The sequence below is a fragment of the Cucumis sativus genome, chromosome 2 (assembly GCF_000004075.3).
Source record: "Cucumis sativus cultivar 9930 chromosome 2, Cucumber_9930_V3, whole genome shotgun sequence".
NCBI lineage: Eukaryota > Viridiplantae > Streptophyta > Magnoliopsida > Cucurbitales > Cucurbitaceae > Cucumis > Cucumis sativus.
The window spans coordinates 4,709,848-4,729,886 of NC_026656.2; the positions used below are offsets into that span (position 1 = coordinate 4,709,848).

At 30.7% G+C, this 20,039-nt stretch overlaps 3 protein-coding genes and 1 non-coding gene across 6 annotated transcripts; 3 read left to right on the forward strand and 1 right to left on the reverse strand.

The window, feature by feature from the left end:
- Positions 1-1,828: 1,828 nt before the first annotated feature.
- Positions 1,829-7,886, forward strand: LOC101222979 (afadin- and alpha-actinin-binding protein). 3 transcript variants are annotated; one of them, XM_031881510.1, is made up of 16 exons: positions 1,829-2,059; positions 2,172-2,200; positions 2,318-2,429; positions 2,520-2,617; positions 3,423-3,519; positions 3,596-3,685; positions 3,772-3,834; positions 3,933-4,007; positions 4,093-4,158; positions 4,260-4,337; positions 5,239-5,349; positions 5,424-5,501; positions 5,582-5,701; positions 6,312-6,355; positions 6,459-6,486; positions 7,632-7,886. In XM_031881510.1, exons 1-16 carry the CDS (start codon positions 2,027-2,029, stop codon positions 7,662-7,664), a joined length of 1,155 nt encoding a protein of 384 aa, XP_031737370.1. In that variant the 5' UTR covers positions 1,829-2,026; the 3' UTR covers positions 7,665-7,886. The 3 variants fall into 3 exon arrangements, with proteins under 3 accessions (XP_031737370.1, XP_031737369.1, XP_031737368.1); XM_031881509.1 differs by having other exon boundaries at positions 5,597-5,701; positions 6,429-6,486; XM_031881508.1 differs by having other exon boundaries at positions 1,831-2,059; positions 6,429-6,486.
- A 4,428-nt stretch (positions 7,887-12,314) lies between these two features.
- LOC116402243 lies at positions 12,315-13,513 on the forward strand. Its single transcript, XM_031881511.1, has one exon. It carries the CDS (start codon positions 12,727-12,729, stop codon positions 13,300-13,302), a length of 576 nt encoding a protein of 191 aa, XP_031737371.1. The 5' UTR covers positions 12,315-12,726; the 3' UTR covers positions 13,303-13,513.
- A 974-nt stretch (positions 13,514-14,487) lies between these two features.
- Positions 14,488-14,560, reverse strand: TRNAA-CGC. Its single transcript has one exon. It is a non-coding gene; the product is annotated as a tRNA-Ala (tRNA).
- Positions 14,561-17,072: 2,512 nt separating this feature from the next.
- LOC101222739 (40S ribosomal protein S8) lies at positions 17,073-19,554 on the forward strand. Its single transcript, XM_004148283.3, has 6 exons — positions 17,073-17,196; positions 17,745-17,793; positions 17,892-17,964; positions 18,377-18,707; positions 18,881-19,050; positions 19,159-19,554. The coding sequence occupies exons 2-6, from the start codon at positions 17,790-17,792 to the stop codon at positions 19,238-19,240; spliced, it is 660 nt and encodes a 219-aa protein (XP_004148331.1). The 5' UTR covers positions 17,073-17,196; positions 17,745-17,789; the 3' UTR covers positions 19,241-19,554.
- The last annotated feature ends 485 nt before the right edge of the window (positions 19,555-20,039 follow it).

The window sequence follows — 20,039 nt, forward strand, 5'->3', positions numbered from 1 at the left end:
GAATTATGACAAAATTATTCTCCTCTCCAAATTCCATCCACAAATTTCGTGGCTACTTTTAATAATTAATAATTATTTTCTTCTCATAAAAAAGATTAATAATTCTTTTTTATTTTTCCCACGTCACAAACAACACACGTGGAGGGTTTACTTTTATTATGTTTACTTCAATTACATCCCTCCTCTTCATTTGGTTATTCTTTTGTTTTTCAACTATATACTTGTTGAAAAAGTATCTATATTTACATTTTTCCAATAATAAATAAAAAAATTGTCATTACTTTTAAAACTACATCAAAAAGTATAACAAATCATTTGAGATGTTAATGTTTAATTGTACTAATCTCGACCTAATTTATTGGCTAGAACAAAAATTTAAAAATGTGACAAAAGAAATCAAAATTTTTGTACAATATAGTAAAATATCACAGCTTATTTACAGTAGTTCATGAGAGACAAAAAAAAAAAAAAAACAGTAGTCTATTTTGACTTATAACAAATCAATCGTAATATTTTGTTATATTTGTGAATATTTTATAGTTTTTGAAAAACAAGTTAAAAGTAATTTATTTATGGTAGATGTTATTAGGAAAAAAAGATTAATGGTGTTATTTATCATATGATTGCATCTATTGATTTTTATTAGCATATATATTTTTTGTTTATATTATAGGTACGTGCATTATTACATCATATAACAATTTTAATGCCCTTCAATAAGTTAGATGTTAGAAATCTTATTTAATGGGTCGAAATTTTGAACTTTCATACATGTACGTGAAGAAATTTATGTGTAATTTTATGAGGTTTGATTAGATGAATAAGCATACATGTTAAATCATATATCTTTTAGCCTATTAATTTAATTGTTCGGAATGTAAATTTTTTTTTGTCTAAATAACTTTTAATAAATCTAATCCAACACAATCATGAAATATTTGGATTGAATGATTTAGAGTCGTTCACATATTCTTAGTAAAATAAGTAAAATATGGATTATTTAAATATATGATTAAAAATATAACTCAATCTAAAAGTGAGCTTAACTCAATGGTAATTCATATTTTCATGATTTGTTGTTGTACTAACACAAATAAACAAGTAATTTGAGTTCTCAATTTAACTCTTTTTTAAAAATAAAAATAATCTAAAGTGCACATTAAAAATGTTTCAAAAACTATTTTGAGTGATTGGCAAACAATTTGTTTTTTCTTTTTTTCTATACCGATTTATTTTCAAAATTAAATATAATACACTCGCATATTCAAACACATGAATACTTGACTAAACTATTAATTAGTAATTACATAAATTCTAAATCTAATCTATTAACAACAGAAAAAAAACGATTTACTTGACAAGAAAATTCATTTTCTTATACTTGTTTAAATATCATAAGAATATTTTAACACGTGTATATAGATTATTGATGAAATTGGACAAAAATTTAAATCCCTATACATTCTACTTTGTTATATCAAGATTTAGTTGAAGGTTTTGGTAACATTTAAAATAATTGATGGCAAATACATTTAGTAAAACAATACCTCCAAACACTAAGTTTTTTGAGTTAGATTCCTATAATTAAAGCATATAAAAAGAAGAGTAATAATTTATTAAATCATACTTTTATATTATCATATGGCACACTTAGATCTGATCTCAATTTATTCTTCAATTTTTCTAAATAAATTTGAGAGTTAAGAAAAAAAAAAAAAAAAAAAAGAAGAAAGAAGGAATGAAGATGGGGACGGAGAAACTTTGCCGTGAGCGGGCCGCACATGATTATTTAAAATGATAGGAGCACAAACAAAACGACGTCCCTTAACGGAAAATTTTACCACCCCTTCTCTTCAAACTCCAAAATTTTCGTATCTACTTTTTTCCTTTTAAATTTCTCCACCGCTCTCCCATGGATCTATCCACCACCTGATCCCCCCTTTCTTCTTCCTCCTCCTTCCATGTTTCAACTACTCTCATAACTCCCCCCCCCCCCCCCCCCCCCCCCCTCTCTAACCTCTCAACAATGGCAGCTACTGAAACAGACTTTGATCTCAGAGTAATCTCCCTCAAAATCTCTCACATTTCGATACTTCATTTCATTTCATCTCTTTTCTTTTCTGTCTCATTCTGTTTCTGTTTCTCTATGTTTTTTTCTTCTTCCTTTTCAGCAATCTCCGCAGTCTATCTACTCCGTCGGGTTAGTTTCCTCTGCATTTTAGGGCTTTGCGGACCTTTTTCTGTCTATTTTTGCATTTCTGACGGGCGTATAAGCCTAATGTGTTGATGCTTTGAGGTGTTGTTGTCTTTGTTTCAGTGACTATACTTTTGCGGATGTTAATAACTTGGACCATTGCGCTAAGTATTTGAACCAGACACTTATCACATTTGGATTTCCGGCTTCGCTCGATCTGTTCTCGAATGATCCGGTTTGCTTTGATTTTTTTTTTTTTTTTTTTTTGTAAATAAGCTGGTTTCTGTTTTTGTTTTGTTTGTGATATGTGTACTGAATTATGTAGGTTTCGATTGCGAGGACTTGCAATTGTATATATTTTTTGCTTCAGCAGCGGCAGCGTGACATTGAGTTTAGGGAATCTGCTAATGAACAGAGACAGAGGTAATGACATTTTCTAAAGTTAATGTATTGTACGACATTACCAAACGCTTCAATTATGTGTAAATTCGTGTGACTATGCTAAGAAATTTATGAAATGACGCCTTCTTTGGTTATCTTATGGATATTTATTGTAAGTACTTCCATTTTTTTGCTTTTAATAGGAAACAGTTCAGTTGATAATTGAAATGGAACTAATATCAGCCTACAAAAACGAAAGGAGTTACAAAAGATTTCTCCATTTGGTACATTTTAGAGATAGCTGACAATTACTGAAAGATTTATCAGCCAAAACCCTAGAAGAGAAAATAAAACACAATACTCTCTCTCGAACAGTCAACATGCTCTTTACTTTAGTAGTTTATTTGAAGTAGTCTAGAAAGCTTTCTCGGATGTAAAATATTTTTCTGATTTGAAGTGGTTAGCTCCTTATTACTCAATATTTTGGAGGATATTCACATCTTTGCATCAAATCTGTAGTTTGTCTTCGTTCTTAAATTTTGATGACTGTTTATGTTTTTTTTTCTTAAATGGAGACAAGCCTCTTTGTTATTAATAAATGAGACTAATGCTCTAAGTACAAGAGTATTATACTGAGAGCAAAATAAGCAAAAGACAGCATCACCCAAACAAAATAAACAAAGATGAACTTGGGCAACACAAAAGGGAAAACGACCTATAAATGATCGTTTATGTTCATTTATATGATGGAGTGTCATATTCTAGTTCACATCATGGCTCCTTGAAATACTATCATACCAATTTATCTTTCCATTTGTTCACATGTTCCTTTATTTTCTTGTGGCAGGCTACTTTCAGATATATCAAGATTGGAGACCAAAGTTGAGAGGCTAGAGTCGGTAGTACAAGCTAAAGATAGGGAGATTGCAACAATTACACGAACAGTACAATCCCGAGACTTGTCTAAATTCTATGATTTCTCTTTATTTAGTACTGAACAAGGAAGTTCTTTTCCATTAGGAAGCCAAAGCTAAGGCTGCTTTTAAAGCTCAAATTGACAAGCTACAGCAGGAAAAGGATGAATTTCAGAGAATGGTCATTGGCAATCAGGTTATGGTAGTTGGATGCTGTGAAATAGATACTAGTTTCTATGCAATAATTTTAGTACTAATGTTGTTTCCTGTTTGTGTGCAAAGCAAGTAAGAACTCAACAAATACATGAGATGAAGAAGAAAGAAAAGGAGTACATCAAATTGCAGGTGAGATACCTTTTGAGTTATTTTTTAGTTCTAGGTTCAGGTTCGATTCTGTTGGAGGAGTTTATTTTTTACAGATAGGAGCTTTTGTATGTCTGCAGGAAAGGCTAAACCAAGTCTTAATGGAGAAAAAGAAAGAATCTAGATCAGGAATGGAGATAATGAATTTGCTACAGGTATATTGTAGTCATTTATCAATGTCCTACAGATAATGGACCATTCCAGTCATTTAGTGGCTTTTGTAATTTATGATGTGAACAGAAAGAAGGGCGACAACGAGGAACTTGGAATGGCAAGAAGACTGATAATGATTTCTATAAAAAGATAGTATGCCAACAACTCTATTTAAAAATTTCTGTGCATGAGCATGATTTTTAGTATTTTTTTAGTGGTTAAATTAAATATTCTCACACTTGTCTCATGGTCAGATGGATGCTTATGAAGTAAAAAATCAAGAATTGATGTCAGAGAATGCTGATTTAAAGACATTGTTACGGTCAATGCAGGTTTGCAACCATTTTGGGACTCTGTATTTTAAGTTTACTGAAAATTTTTATCCAATAAATTTTGGAAGGGGTGGGCATGCAATAAAATAAGTTTGCAGAATGCATCTATTCCGTTATGATGGATTTTGTGATATTGAGGTTTTCTGCCATTCTTTTATTGAATTATTTTTGTGAATTTTAATTCTTGAAGTTCATTGTTTTATTGGTTTATTTCAGAGACAAAAAAACCCCTAAATTTGGATGTGGGATATGCTTTTAGTAATTTGTTTTCTTAAGAGTCATCCCCTCCGTTTTATTTAGTTAATTTTTCCTTGTTTGGTATAATTTTTAGACTTTTTTGAATTGTTTGTTTGTTTTTATTTTTGCTTTTTAATCGGAAGAGCTTTTTTGTTCAAAATCTTTTAACTTTGCTTGATCAAATGATGAATGAATGAGAATAGAGGAAGGCCATGGTAGTTCACAGACCAAGTGAAACGGCATGTTCAACCATGCATTGTTGATACCACAAACTGACAAGCATTAGGTTTTATTATAATGGACTTGAGATGTGTGGCATCTTTTGGAAACATTACAAATTTTCAGTCTGTTATGCAAGTATGGCTGGTATTTTTGAATCTCATTAGTCTATTCGTAGACATTTGAGCCTTCTAGATGTTTACGATGGTAGTTCGTGTTTACTCCATTTATTTCATTTGATTTCCAGAATATTTGTACAAGTTGGATTTTGTTTCTCCCTTATTAAACATAATCGATTTTCTTTTTTGAATGCTTGACTTATACCTTTTTGGTTGCTTAAGCTCATATATAGTCTGTTTTTGTTGTATGATTGAGTTTTGCTTTTACTATACTTTTGACGTCTATGCCAACGAGCGTTCAGTTCAGCTTGTACCATGATTTGCAGGTTGACATGCGAGATTTCTTAAATGCTCCTAATGGACTACCTAAGCAAACTCTCACAGTTAATGAAAGAGTTGAAAGTGAAGGTGCACAGTCTCCATTTGGTGGTAGGACGGTATGAGCCCAACAATGCTCATTTGGTCACCTGATTAATGCATTTGTTAAATGACTGCTATTGTTTTGTTGCAGGATGTTTTTGACCTTCCCTTTCATATGGCAAGAGATAAGATTGAAGAGAGCCTTCGGAATAAGATGGCTTCTATAAAGGTGATTTGTTCTTCACACTACTTCACTTTCTTCTAGACAGAGATGGATGCTTGTTAGTAATACTATCTTGAAATTTGAAGGAGCGAATGGGTCAGCTGCAGGATGCTCAGAAAGAATCTGAAGTTACTTCTGAAGCTACGGAGAGGGAACTTGAGTTAGAAGCACAACTTGTAGAGGCAAGGAGCATAATTCAGGAGCAGGTACTTTACTTTTCTTGCTCAGAAAAATAAATTTTGTATCACATATTCAATTTCAACAAGCTTCTCTTTAGTTTCCAATTTGGTTTAATGAGCTATTTCTAAGTTTCAAACATGTCATTCTTTGTTTTATTTTATTGTTACATTTTGGATCGATTGTCTTCTGCATATCTGCTATTTTCTGTAGAAAAACAAAAGATCTTTAGACTTTGCATATCAGTAGATGTTTATGACATTGAATATTTTGGGGCCTTGCCCTTTTATCTTGAATGTGTAGTGTGTAAAGCATTTAAACTGTATAAATCAATTGTGATTGTTCCTTTTGATTTATAGTTCTTACTTCTTACTTCTTACACATTGAAAACATACATCTCTCTGAATTTGATGTGCTGGTAAAGCTGCTTGCTGCTTGTTTGAAAACAAAAGAGCATGGTATTGAGACTGCAGTTGCTCTGATGATTTGTCTCAGACTCGATGTTTGGACTTTCTTTCTTCAGCCTAAATTTTCTTTTATCCATCCGATCAAACGATTCAAACCTGCATATTAATGATCTTTTTCGGGAAGCTAAAAGTTTCTTGTACTTAATAACTGTACAATTGCCTTCTATTTCAGGCATCGATCATGTCTAAACATCTTGCCAAGTCGGAGCGGCCAAGGTATTAGCATATTTCCTAGCACATCTTATTGTATTTTGGATTTAAATTGATATACTACCAACATTTTTTTCAGAAATCTTAATGGCCCTTTTGATTCTGGCAGAGAATCCATTATTTCATCTCCCACCGAGGTAGGTACCATTCAGCTTCTTGTCAAGTAGACCCTTTTTGTCTTTTGTTCTTCAAATTTTAATCATAATTAGTACTTGGGTTTATTGTTCGTGAGTAGTCTTTCCACAATGAACTGTAAACTGCCATGTGCTATTCTCTTTTAGTCACTTTGTAGTCGGCAGTTGCCATGCTATGCAGTACAACTTTTATTTATCTTTTCTCTACCATGTTATGGCATTTGGCATAATGCCATGCCGTAACGCCATAGCATTGCAGATTTTTCGGCAGAACCCAAAATTACCTCCAGATGTTCAGCACCCAAAAACACAACTGCAGCCTCAGAATATGGACTATTATAAAAAAACCCACTAGGTTTGTAGGAGAAACTAATACACACAGACACGACTTTAAACCAAAATAAGACATAGAAAATGAAATACGCAGGGTAAAGTTTAAAGTCCCATTGCCCTCTGATTCTAGTTGTTTTGTTATTGGTTGCTTTAGATGGTCTGCCACGTTAAACAGGAATATGACATCTAACTTTTCTTCTGGCCACCAGTTGAAAAACAAATCCAAATCTCTTTAGTTAACTTCTCTCTTTGTTTGTGCTCGTTGGCGGTTTCATTGGTGAATGAAATTATCCATAGGACATACAAAAGAGCCAATTTAAGTAATGGGATCCCAAAATCACCATACTAATGAATTATGAAAAGTTTCAATTTTACCTTCTAGCTTTTGAAAGTTCTAAAAAAAAATACCCCAGTACAGTTTTTCGAGATTAAAATTTGTGACTACGGATGTGGAAAACTTGGGAAGCACATGTGCATCATTTACCGACATCATTAATTTAAATTGACGTGTTTATCTTTTGAGATGAAATGAATCCTAAAAACGATTTTAATCCTCTAACATCCGTATATCCTCTGTAGTTATTTTAACAGCTGCCATGTCCATTCCTATCCTTTATTTTAACAGAAAATATATTTTTGTTGGAACACCTTCAAAGTTTAATGAAACTTATCAAAGTCTAAGGGTATGATTGAATTAAATGAATTATATTATATATACAGAAATTGTCTCATCTACCTTAATTTGTAATTCTCCTGCCTACTTTAGACCTCTCACAATGTTAAACTGGTGGTTTCCTTTCTGGTCTCACGTGCAGGGAGTAGGGAACAAACAAGCTCAGCGGCTATAGAGTATTATAGAGTTGAGTTGCCGCAAGGACAAGCAAACGAGTAAGACCCATCTTTTTGTATAGCAATTCTTAACTAGGTCATTCAGGAGTCTTGTTCTACTTCTTTGATTGATACACACACTAAACGAATATATAGCTCTAACCTTTAATTACTAATGTGTAATTAGTATGTAGCCTTCTCCCTTTAAATTATTAATGCCATTGCTCGCGTAGTTTCATTTATATTTATGTTTGTTTTGATTTCTTAAATTTATAGGACGCAAACTATAAAAGTGTTGAAGAATTATGGGAGCCTTTTTGAAAAGGTTAAAATAACTTTTGATATGTTCGAATTTCAAAATTATTTTCAAACGTATTTTTTGTTTTGTTCACTCACGTCAAACAATAATGAATATTCAAGATAATTTTAACTATTTTAAAATCACTCAAACAAATTGGATTGAGGTAATTGAGACTTAGAGTGTACACTCTTTTCCTTATTTATGAAATATATATTTTACAAACCAATTGAGACCCTAATGGGTGGGTCAGTTCTTGGGACTCTAGATTGTGGGATTTTAGGCCTATATTTGAGTTCAAATTGTAATTTTGTCTTGGTAATTGTGGAATTTGTTGAAACGTTTGAATTTTTGCGTGCAAATATTTCTTGTCTTTGTCATCTTGTTTTTCACGAATCGTTTAGCAACAGCTTTGATGAGGTGTTCTCTGGTTCACCTGCCTTATGGGGAATGGACAAGTTCAAAATGTGTGGGGAAATATAACTTTTAGGGAAACAATAGAACCTTTATAGGGGTTGAGCGAACTTATGATTCTTGGTTCTTCGCCCAATTTCATGGTTTCTTACGGGCTTTGGTTTGGAAATTTTTTTCTTTAAAAAAATTATATCAAATATTACCTTTTAGGAAATAAACTAAAAATATAGCACTTGAATTTTTTTTAAAAATGCAAATTCTGTTATTTGGTGGCTATCATTGAAAAACTATCACTAGTAGCATTTATCAATATTAATGAAAGTAACTTGTAGGTTAGTTGCTATCATTAATAGCAACATTGATAGTTACTATCAATGATAGTTTTTAATTTTAAAAAATTGAAAAGAAGTACATATGATGACAAATAGAGTTTGATAGCAACTATTAGAGATGACAATTGATATCTACTATTAAGGATAGCAATTGATAGTTGATTTTGGTGATAGCTTTTAATATGAGAAATTCAAGAAGAAGCATCCAAAATGGTGGCACCATGTGGGGATATTTGTCTTTTATTATTTTTTTAGTTATACAGGAGTATTTTGTCCTTGTGCTATTTAATCTATTATTTTTTGCTTGAATGTAATTCAGCCTGTGATATTTTTTTTTTTTTTTTTTTTTTGTAATTATCTGCCTAGTTTTTCTTTTAGGGTTAAGCTATGTTTTTGTGTGGGAACTTTTTTGTTTATGCTCTTTGTATTCTCTCGTATGTTCTCAATGAAACTTTGGTTGCTTTATCAATTTGTGTGTGAGGGGCAAAGAACATTAGCAGAGCTCAGGATAAAAGCATGTCCATGAGGTTAGAGATTTAAATCCTCCATCCTTGAACTAGGAAAAACATATTATGAGAATTTAGATTTCGTTATATATTTATTTGGTTTTGATTTTTTGAAAACTGTTTCCATTAACAAGTTTTTACATTTTGAAAAAAAAAGTTCAAAATTTTTTTGTTTTTGTTTTAGAATTTGATTAGGAATTGAAGTGTTGAAGTGTTTCTTTAATGGCAGAAAAACATTATTGAAAAATTTTAGGAGAAAATAAACTAAAATTCTAAATATAAAACTAAAAAACAAAATTATTTATTCAAAGATGTCTTAGTAACCAAAAAAAAAAAAAAAAAAGATTTTAGGAAAGTCAAGCTTAGATGTATTGATGTTTTAGACAAAAACATTCTAGGAAACCCCAACTTAGATTTAGTTTGTAAGCTTTCTTTCAAGTGACCCGTGAAGTAAGATATGTACAGATGCATTTAGACATACAATTGAAGCTTTATGGTTTTAATTTGAAGTGATTAATCCCAATATAATACCAAAAAGAATACATTTGCTTCTCTTTTAAGGTCAATTTCTCCACTTTCCTTTTAGCCATTCAAATATTTTATTCTTACATCTCTTTGCTAAATAACACTTCAATCGATTCAATGTCAACTCAAGAAATTCAAATCATTTTTAAAAAAATCCCATTTTGGTGACCGACTCGACCTTATTTCAAGCCTTTAGGGTAGGGGGAGAAGCTTAGTGTGCAGGGAGTGTTTGGTTTATAAGTTAAAGTTTGTGTAAATTGAAAGTAAGAAACTAAAGCAAACTTAGGTTTGGCCTACTTAGCCTCGCAATAATCTATTCTTTTGCGCTTTGAATGTTTGTATTGATCTATTATTTTTCTTTCACACTCGGATGGTTGGATTCAAGAGGTTAGTCACTTGAGGTGCTTGTAGATTGATCCAAGCATTAAGTTAAGGTCATGTTAGTTCGTGATTTATTTTTGTTTTTATGTTTCTAAAAACAAAAATAGAAGAAAAAAGAAAAAAATGTGTTTGTTTTTATATTTTGTTTTCAGAAATTAGAAATTATCAACTAGAGATACACATTCATTCTCAAATTCATCATCAAATATAAAATTTGAAATTTGAGTTTAGATTTTAAAATTTAAAAATGAAACCAAACTGTGAAAAGGAAGAATTTGTTTTTGTTTTCTATTAATCTTTTTCTATTTTCTAAAACAATTTTATGATCACAAACTAAATAAAGTTTATATACCATTTTGGTTCTCAGGCTTAGTTCACATAATTCCAATAAATATTGAATTTAGTCAATTAATCTTGGGTTAATGTTGATTTTTAAACTCTTTTTTTTGTTATCTACTTCTCGTAAGACAATTTAAAATTAAATTCACATATTATATTTCTTTACATCGAAATTAACTTTATTAAACTAATTTTGATTAACAATTTTTTTTAAAGATTTATTGAATGCATTATATGAATTAAAATTGAAGAAACTTAAAAATATAAGAGTTGGAAGGATAAAGTAAATAATGTAAACAATAAAATAAAGTATTGTGGATGAATCAAATACTTATTGTACATGTTCAAGGTTTTATGATACATTGTTGGGAAAGGTCATTAATAATGCTTTGGATGGGTTAAATTCAGTTCATCTTTTACGTTGGGTGGTATTAAGGAAATTGCAAAATAATTATATTATTAACAAATTTTAAGTTATAATTGGCCTTTCATTTTTGGTACAATACTTTTAAACAATATTAATTTCTCGTATTTATATCACAAAATTAGGTTTTTAAAATAAACATAATATCAAAGATTAATTTCCTATTGAATACCATGTGCCGACAGATATAACAAATGGTTTTAAATTGAATAAATCAACACATGATCACTTACTTTTACTTAGGAGTGGTTGTTTGTCAAAAAAAAAATAGTCGATTTGTGATGCAAACTAGTTCAAACACTTTCATCATCTTTCTCTTTTACCCGTTGGAGATGAGAAGTTCAATAGTGGAACGTTATGAGGGCATTTTGGGCTTTTCACTTGCTTATGGGTTTCCAAAAACAGTATTTTAAAAAATGAGCTAAGAATTGAAAACTGAAAGCGTCAATTTTGTTGGTCTCTATTATCAGCAGTTTTGTGTTTTATATTCGTATTAACTATAGTGAAATTGATTATCATTCTATTTGTGAGAAAATTATTTGTAAAGATATTGTTAGTTTCTACGTGTTTGAAAGATCGAGTTGTGGATTTGTTGACCAAAGTCCTCTCATCTCAATCATTTCAAACATGTATTTAGTCTTTATAAGTATGCCGATGAAATCTTTACATAGCATTATGAAAACATATATTATTATCTATCTCTTCCTTATTTGAATTTCATCTCACTTGAACCTATTTAAATTAATTCGACTATAAAGTCATTTTGTAGTCGTTAAATTAAATCAATTAACATTAATTTGATTCAATGCATTTGTAGGAGGCTTAGTTCACTGACTTCATAAGTTGAAGTTAAATAACTTAACTCACTAACTTCAATTGTGTTTGCGGTTGAAGTTTACACGGTAGAAAAATTCATATTTCTTCTTTCTCTCTCCTAATATTTTAACTACATATTTATACTAAATAATTTTGCATCTCAAACGTAGATTTTCTAACTCTACCATATTAACTATAGACTTTAGAATTTAACTCAACACATTAAGGTCCGCATTTGATAATTATTTCGTTTTTAGTTTTTTTATATTAAGCCTAGTTCTTCTCCATTTTTTTACTATGATTTGTGAATTCTTAGCTAAATTCCAAATTCTAAAAACCACTTTTTGAAAGCTATATTTTTTTCTTCAAAATTTGACTCAGGTTTCTAAACCGTTGGTAGAATATAGGTGACAAAAAAAGAAAATCGACATTGGAAGTAATATCTATAAACTTAATTTTAAAAAACAAAATGGTTACCAAACCGAGCCTAATCAATCTCAAAATTGTTATCTTTTCTCTTTTATTTTTTTAGTTTCAATTTCTAACGTACTACTTGAGTATATATATGAGGAGAATCCAAATAGGTTTTAATTGTGTAGAAAATTGTAGCCTGAGATGACTCATCAACTCTTGTAATCACAAAAGTCAGAACTGAATATGATGAAATGATGTCAATTCTTTTATATAATATAGTATGCTACAAATTTAAATTCCCAAGGGCAGAAGAAATGGAAAGAATTAAAACTCAAATATGAAGAAACTGAGTAGAACAAGAAATACAAACCAATTAAGAAGAAGAAGAAGAAAAAATGAAAACTTTACACATGCTTATAACTTATAAATTAATCCTCATGAAAACAGGATCATGTGCCAAAAAACTCTATCACAATCCTCAAAAACAGCTTCTTTCCAATTGAATTCATTGCTCTATATATACAACCTCACAAACCCACTTTAATCTCATACAACTACGACTTTCAAACTCAAACCACTAAAAAAAACTTCATTAAAACCCAACCCCAAACTCATTCAAATTCCAGGGGGGAAATGGAAGGGAAATTATGTCATTGGGATATGAAGAACAAAGTTATATCAAGAACATCTTCGATTGGTTATTCTTCTCATAGCATTTATTACTCTGGAACAGCTGATCAAGGAGTCCCTTTCAAATGGGAAACACAACCGGGAACTCCCAAAGATCCTCCTCCTCAAGATTTGCTTCCACCTCTCAGCCCTCCGCCTGCCGTTCTCAGCCTTGGGGTACCAAAACCCTACATCGATCAACCAAAATCTCGACCCCTACCTCGGATGAGACTTAGGTTTTGGAAGAAAATCATGAAGAGTAGGGATGGTGGAAAAGCCGCTGCTCAAACAACAACTATAGATCACTATAACGATAAGTTGGAAACCTTTTCATTTCTTAGTTCTGATTGCGAGTTCATGGCGTCTCCTAGTCCTCAGAGCTCAATGTCGTCGTCTTCAACATCGTCATCTTCTTCATCTCCGTCATCTTTCCTCGATTCGTTAAATGTTCGAAATATGAGGAAGGTTTCATTTGGAAGGCCTTCAAGTTGGAATAATGCTTGGCAAATTAATAAAATGCTGGCTTGTTACCATTCCTAAGATGATTTTAGTGTGTTCTTAATTTTAATATATATGATATCAATTTTAAATAAAGGATTTAAATTATTTTGAGCTATAAGCTCAATGCTAATTTATGGGTTTTTGTCTTGTATATGTCTTGATCAAGCAGCTTGATGAAATTTATACAATGAAAGAAAGAATAATCTGTTTTTTCAACTGAGAATGAAAAATGGAAAAAATTATAAATCAACTCTTCCTTTGTCTTTTATTCGTTGACCAAAAAAAAAAACAAACAAACCAAAGTTCATTGACACTAATTGTAAAAAAAAGTTAAAAATCATTCATTTTTTCATCATCATTTAGAAAGGTGTTTAGTTATTTAAAATGATATGAAAAGTCCTTTTTTAAAAAGAGTTGAATTAAACATTTAATATGAATCTAACCTTTTAAACTTCAGAACTAGGAAGGTATATTTGTAAAACTTAGGGACCAACCACAATTTGTAGACTAAAAAGATATTTTTCTCTAAATATTTTTAGCAGTTAGTCATTCAATTTTTTTTCGTAAACTATGTGAAATGAGTAGATATTTACAAATCACTAAAAAATGTAATTTTTTTTAGTATAAGGTGAGGGAACTCTAAACTTTATGGATTAATCCTAATTTTATTTATTTATTTTGGTAAATTAATGACATAATGAAAAGTATGTGTTAGTACATGCTAACATGAGTGTAAGTTTATTCCATGTAGGTTATAGATAGACATTGGGTATATAAAAATTAGAACGAAAATAGCTAAGAAAATATCAAAATGGTTGTTTTTTTTAAAAAAAAATTTGTTAATTATGTATAAAAGTTGAATGACCAAAATTTAAAAAAAAATTAAAGAAAAAGAATATTTATTTCGTTTACCAAAAAAGTATATTAACAAATTTAAAAGTTTTAAAACAAAAGTAGAATATGGATAACTAACATATTTTTTTAACAAAAAGTTAATTAATTAAGGTTAAATAACAACTTTTGAATTTGATTACTTTATTTCAATTATTCCAAGAAATACTAATATTTTAAATTTGATTACTTTATTCTCAATTATTCCAAGATTTAATGGCCACAAATTCATCTTAAACAAAGTGATTTTTGCTTATATTTAAGGTAAGTTTTTAACATTTTAAAGTTTACGCAAGCTGAAAAACGAAAGCAAAAAGTATGACAAAAATGCAATGGAGGTGCGGGGAATCGAACCCCGTGCCTCTCGCATGCGAAGCGAGCGCTCTACCATATGAGCTACACCCCCCTTTTGAACTTACGACCTTGTATTACTAATTTAAACTTTATTCTCAAATATATGTCCGTCTATGTTTTCTTCTTCTTCTAATCTATGATTGACTAAATCTAAAATCACATTTTGACTTTACTTTAACTTTGCAAAATATTAAATTTCTGTTAATTAACATGTTGATATTTTCATTCATATTTTTATAAGTTTTGATGGGTTCTCTATCAACCATATAAGAGATGATTTGCTATTTGCATTTTATTGTGAAGAAAGTTCATAATACAGGGGTGTATGTATGTAAATAAATAACCCAACAAGAGGTCATTAGTTATCATTAGTTATTAGTCTCAATATACATCATACATAATAGACATGTTAACGTGTTTAAAGTAATAAAATATTTATTTAATAATTTATATTTTTTATTTTTATAATTTTTTACAAATATCCATTTATTGACGTTTTTATCTTCTATTTTTGATAAAATAAAGACCTAAATATTTATGATGATATCGATATTTTATAGTCATAAGATTCTTAAAATAAAAGTTTCAGAACGTGTATAATTAGTACAAACAGTTTATGAACTTTCTAATTTTTTATCTAATTTGAACTTTTAAACTAGTGTAATCTAAATATTCACGTTTTTGTGACTAATAATTCACTGAAAATGATCAAATAGAGAGAAATACTATTAGACAAGATGTTGTAATCTATGTTCAATAGATTCATTAATTTTATGAGACAATGAATTTGTTATGTGATAGGCACACCATTTCTTTAAAAATTTGGAGCACAACTGTTAAAGTTAGAGAATCTATCATTTTAGAGAAACATGTCAAACTCTATTAGACGTATTTAAAATTAGATGATTTGTTATTAATATTGTATTAAATGGAGAGGTTATATGGTCAAAATGAACTTAATTTAGTGATATTGGCATGACCTCCATACCTAGAGATTTGATTCTCTCACCTGTTGTTGTCCTATAAAAAACTAAAAATCAAAGGGTTATGTTTTTTGGTATATCAATCGATGCTTATGGTGCAAGACTTCAAAAAACCAAAAAAAAAAAAAAAAAGAACGTAGGCATGCCATCATTTATCCAAAGTACCATTTGTGTTAGTTTGGCAAGATCCATTTATGTAAGGTAGTCTTTAAACCATAAGGTAAAAAGTCCAAAATATCGAACGTAGAAAGTTAAATTTATGAACGACAAGGTTGCAATTGTGATTATTCGAGAGGACTTCCTTAATATAGTCAATTAAATGGAGCTCCATAAGTGACTCAACAACATAATCCTAAACCTTCTTTGCAAAAGTTTGAATTTCCAACCAAACAATTTGATTTTGGAAGGTAGTTGATAAAAGTATATATACCATCTTAAAAAGTTATAGAGTCGTAGAAACATCCCTAACACTAAATCTATCGCTCTCATTCTTAATACGCTCAATTTTAGTAGCATTTATTTTAGTTGAGTTAAAATTTAAAAATTCTAAACAAACCTATTCTCATTCCATAATATTACGAGGATTCTAATAAAAATTAAGTTTTCCTATTCTTTTATAGGAATTTTCAATTATAAATTTGAAAGTATTATTAAATAAAATAAAATTTAGATTTAACCCTATAGTGTATAAGTGATAAACTATATAGCTAATAGAAGTCTATCAACAATACATAATATTGTTAAAAGAAATCTATACCTAATAGATTTTCTATATTTTCGGTTCATTTTAAATGATTTCTAACATAATTACGACATGTTTACCTTGGTTGAAAAGTAATCCATCAGTGGTAATGTTAAAAGTAAGACCTAGTTTATTGCTTTTGTTTGTCGTTTACATGTTTTTCATAACTATAATGAGATGTGGCTCTTGCCTTGAAATTTGTTAACAAATTTTGTAATCTAGCTGTGGAATAAAAGGTACTCAATTGAATTGCAACTGAAAAAGTGGATTCATTGCCTTTATCGCTACCTTTACATATATTGTTACTATAAGAATATGACTATTATGGTTTTGTTACGTTTATTGTTACAGTTATCGTTGTCGCTACTAGTAGAATCAAATGAGAACGGTAACGGTAATTGTAACAATAATATTAAAAAGCAACAAATTCGATAAACGTGACTAAAAACAATTCAAAACATGCTTAACTTAACAATAATTTGACATGATCTTCTAACTTAAAGATGAGAGAATGAAATCTCACGACTCTCATTTGTTGTACTAAAAAATGTTTAGTTTTGTTTACAACTTATGATTCATCAATCAATAAAGTCTTATTTGGATTAAACTGATTTTCATTACAATTTGGTGAAGGTAACATTAATTATTAATTATTAAAGTCTTAAAAGTGTTGCACATTCAAATACCATTTTTTCAAAAATCAAATGTTTAGTTACGAGTATCTAAATTCGACGTCATAGTGGCCCAATACAGAACTCAATTTGATAGGGTTGGCCTTAAAAGTTTAGAGCAAGGCCCAATGAAACGGCCCAAACCAAGACAAATAAAGTCAAACCTTTTTAGCCCAGCCCATTGAAAAGAAAGTGAAACAAACTGAAAGCAAATTAAACCTAACCCTCGCCGCATCAAAACCCCTCTCAGCCCCCTCCATTCTCTCTCTCGACCTTCTCTCGATCGTTCAAGGTTCGTTCCTCACTGAATCTGTTATCTTCTTTACAAGATTTCTTTGTGTTTTACCATTTTCACAATCTTGATTGAATGTTTGTTTGTTTAATTTTACTATTCCTTCTTTACTCACTACTCCTTCTCACAGTTCCGTAATTTTGTTTGAATGCTAAATATTGAATTGTAATTAACAATGGGTGTTCTCTCTCTGCTGCTCATGGTGATTTCATGGTTATTGTGGTAGTTTTCTTTATTACTGATGCAATGGCTATTACAATTCTTCATAACTTTTTAAATATTCTGTATATTCTCTTTGCACTTCTTCAATATTGGTTTTTGGTTATCAATTTGCTTCGGTTTTAGCTCTAAGATCTGGTTGACTTATTGTTAGCTGTTGTTCTAATGGTTCCGAGGTTACCTGTGATGTTGATGTTTTTTCTTCGGACATTTATGTTACTGATTTTTTATTTACTAGTCATTGGTGCTACTGTTTAGGTTTTCAATTTTTTTTGGCTTGCCTTGGTTTGATGTGCATTGGATTGTTGGCTTGGTTGATATTTTTTCAGGAATCCTAGACTCGTCTTTACTCCGAGAGCCCACGTCTTACCAAGATGGGTATGTGAGATAGATTTTACATATTGTTAACACACATCTAAATTCTGTACGTGTTTTCTTTTTGTTAATCTGAGAGAACTTTTTTCTTTTTCCTATAGGTATTTCCCGTGATTCTATGCACAAAAGGCGTGAAACTGGAGGCAAGAAGAAGGCTTGGAGGAAGAAGCGAAAGTAACTACCACTTTTTATATTTCATCAAGTATATTTTTAACAATCAGTTTTTGTTTCCATTTCCTCACATTAACTGGTAATAGTTTCACTGGAAAGTTCGTATATTTTTTCTTTGCCCAATATTAGTACGAATCTGTACTTTTGTACGTTAGGCCGAATTTTTTGTTTTTTTTTTTTGTGTGGATAAGTGTTGTAGAGTTAGCAGAAAGGAACTGTCATTTGTTTTCTTCTCCAATATAGATTTAATCTTCTCTTATGTCGGGTGTTTATGCTTTTTTACTCTGCATTATCCCTCTGATTCTCTCGGATGGATTGTTGTTTAATTTTATATGTCAATCACAGATGATTTCTTTTGTTCAAATCAAGATACAATTTTCATCTGCTATTGTTTCTTTCCTTGCTGTATGTGAAGGTATGAGCTTGGAAGGCAACCTGCCAACACCAAGTTATCCAGTGACAAGTCAATCAGGAGGATTAGAGTTCGAGGGGGTAATGTGAAGTGGCGTGCGTTTAGGCTGGATACTGGAAATTATTCTTGGGGTAGTGAGGCCGTGACTAGAAAGACCCGTCTTCTTGATGTGGTCTACAATGCATCTAACAATGAGCTTGTTCGTACTCAAACCTTAGTGAAGAGTGCCATAGTTCAAGTTGATGCAGCACCATTTAAGCAGTGGTATCTTCAGCATTATGGAGTGGATATTGGCCGGAAGAAGAAGACCTCTGCATCTGTTAAGAAGGAAGAGGTAGAGGATGATTCATAGATTAAATGATTGATTTGGTCTATCTAATTTTCAGTACAAGTATTTATGTGCAATTAAGTTTCTCATGAGAAGTTAGTGCGTTGGTTACCATGTCCATTAGAGTTGGTTGAATGGGGCACAACACAATTTCACAGCTTTATTTTTATGGTTGATAGGAAGGCGATGCTGGCACTGAGGAGGTAAAGAAGAGTAACCATGTCCAGCGCAAAATAGAGAAACGTCAGCAGGACCGCAAGCTTGACCCACATATTGAAGAACAATTCAGCAGTGGTCGTTTGATGGCTTGTATCTCATCAAGGCCTGGTCAATGTGGCCGAGCAGATGGGTAAGGATTTCGAAGCTCTTAATGATTCTCTATTCTCTCATGTTCTTTCTTACTTGGATGAGCACAATCATTGAGGTATGTTGACTGACGTCTTGGAAAAATTAACAGATATATCTTGGAGGGCAAAGAGCTCGAATTCTATATGAAGAAGCTCCAAAGAAAGAAGGGAAAAGGAGCTGGTGCTGCTTAAATTTTGGTTATGGTTTCAGCCAGTATTTTCCTGTTCACTCCTTTTCTTATGAAGACAACGAGCTGTTGCAGCTATTTTGGAACTTTGATTTTGCTGGTAATAGTTTAATTATAGTACCTTTGACCTTTTTTCATGGTAACAACAGTTTGCTTAATTAGCTTGAGTTTAAGTTCAAAATTTTCTAGTCAATTTATGTAAGCGGGTTGGTTTGGTTGTTTGATCTAGAATTTATAGAAGTACAAATGGATTATAGAGTGATTTAAACTCACACTGCTTCTTTTAAAACCAAATTCGTTGAATTTCTCACTTTATAATTTTTGTTATGTCTCTGAAAGTTCGAAGTTTCCAATTCTTCTTTATCTACACTCAAATTCACTTCTTTGATTTGTTGGAAATTTGATTGAATTATGGTAGTTTTAGTGTGTTTCTTTAAATTCAGAAAAATATTTATAGGTTTCAAATATACAGACGTTAGACTACAAATAGTCATTGCTAAAATTTTAGGGAATTGCTTTATGCTTCTTAGTTTTAATGTAATTTAATTAATTATTTTTATCAGGTAGTTGCTTAATAAATCGTGTTCATTTTTGCTGTAAAAAAATCCTCTTTTTCTTTATGAAAAATATAACCTCTAATTCACACCATCATGGAAATGAGCTTTTCTTTTTCTTGTGAATAAATATGAATGTGAGATTGAAAAGCTTCGGATGTATTAAAAAAGTTTTCAATGTAGTATTTGTATTTGTAAAATGCAAGATTTAATTGATTATTTTGGCAAGCATGTATATATTTTTCTTTT

Excerpts from the sequence above, each read along its gene's own strand:
- LOC116402243 (XM_031881511.1), top strand. The coding sequence starts at position 12,727 with ATGGAAGGGAAATTATGTCATTGGGATATGAAGAACAAAGTTATATCA.
- LOC101222979 (XM_031881508.1), top strand. The coding sequence starts at position 2,027 with ATGGCAGCTACTGAAACAGACTTTGATCTCAGA. Across the intron at positions 3,686-3,771 it reads GAATGGTCATTGGCAATCAG|CAAGTAAGAACTCAACAAAT; the intron begins GTTATGGTAGTT and ends TTGTGTGCAAAG. Across the intron at positions 4,338-5,238 it reads CATTGTTACGGTCAATGCAG|GTTGACATGCGAGATTTCTT; the intron begins GTTTGCAACCAT and ends CATGATTTGCAG.
- LOC101222739 (XM_004148283.3), top strand. Across the intron at positions 18,708-18,880 it reads CATCTGTTAAGAAGGAAGAG|GAAGGCGATGCTGGCACTGA; the intron begins GTAGAGGATGAT and ends TATGGTTGATAG. Across the intron at positions 19,051-19,158 it reads CAATGTGGCCGAGCAGATGG|ATATATCTTGGAGGGCAAAG; the intron begins GTAAGGATTTCG and ends AAAAATTAACAG.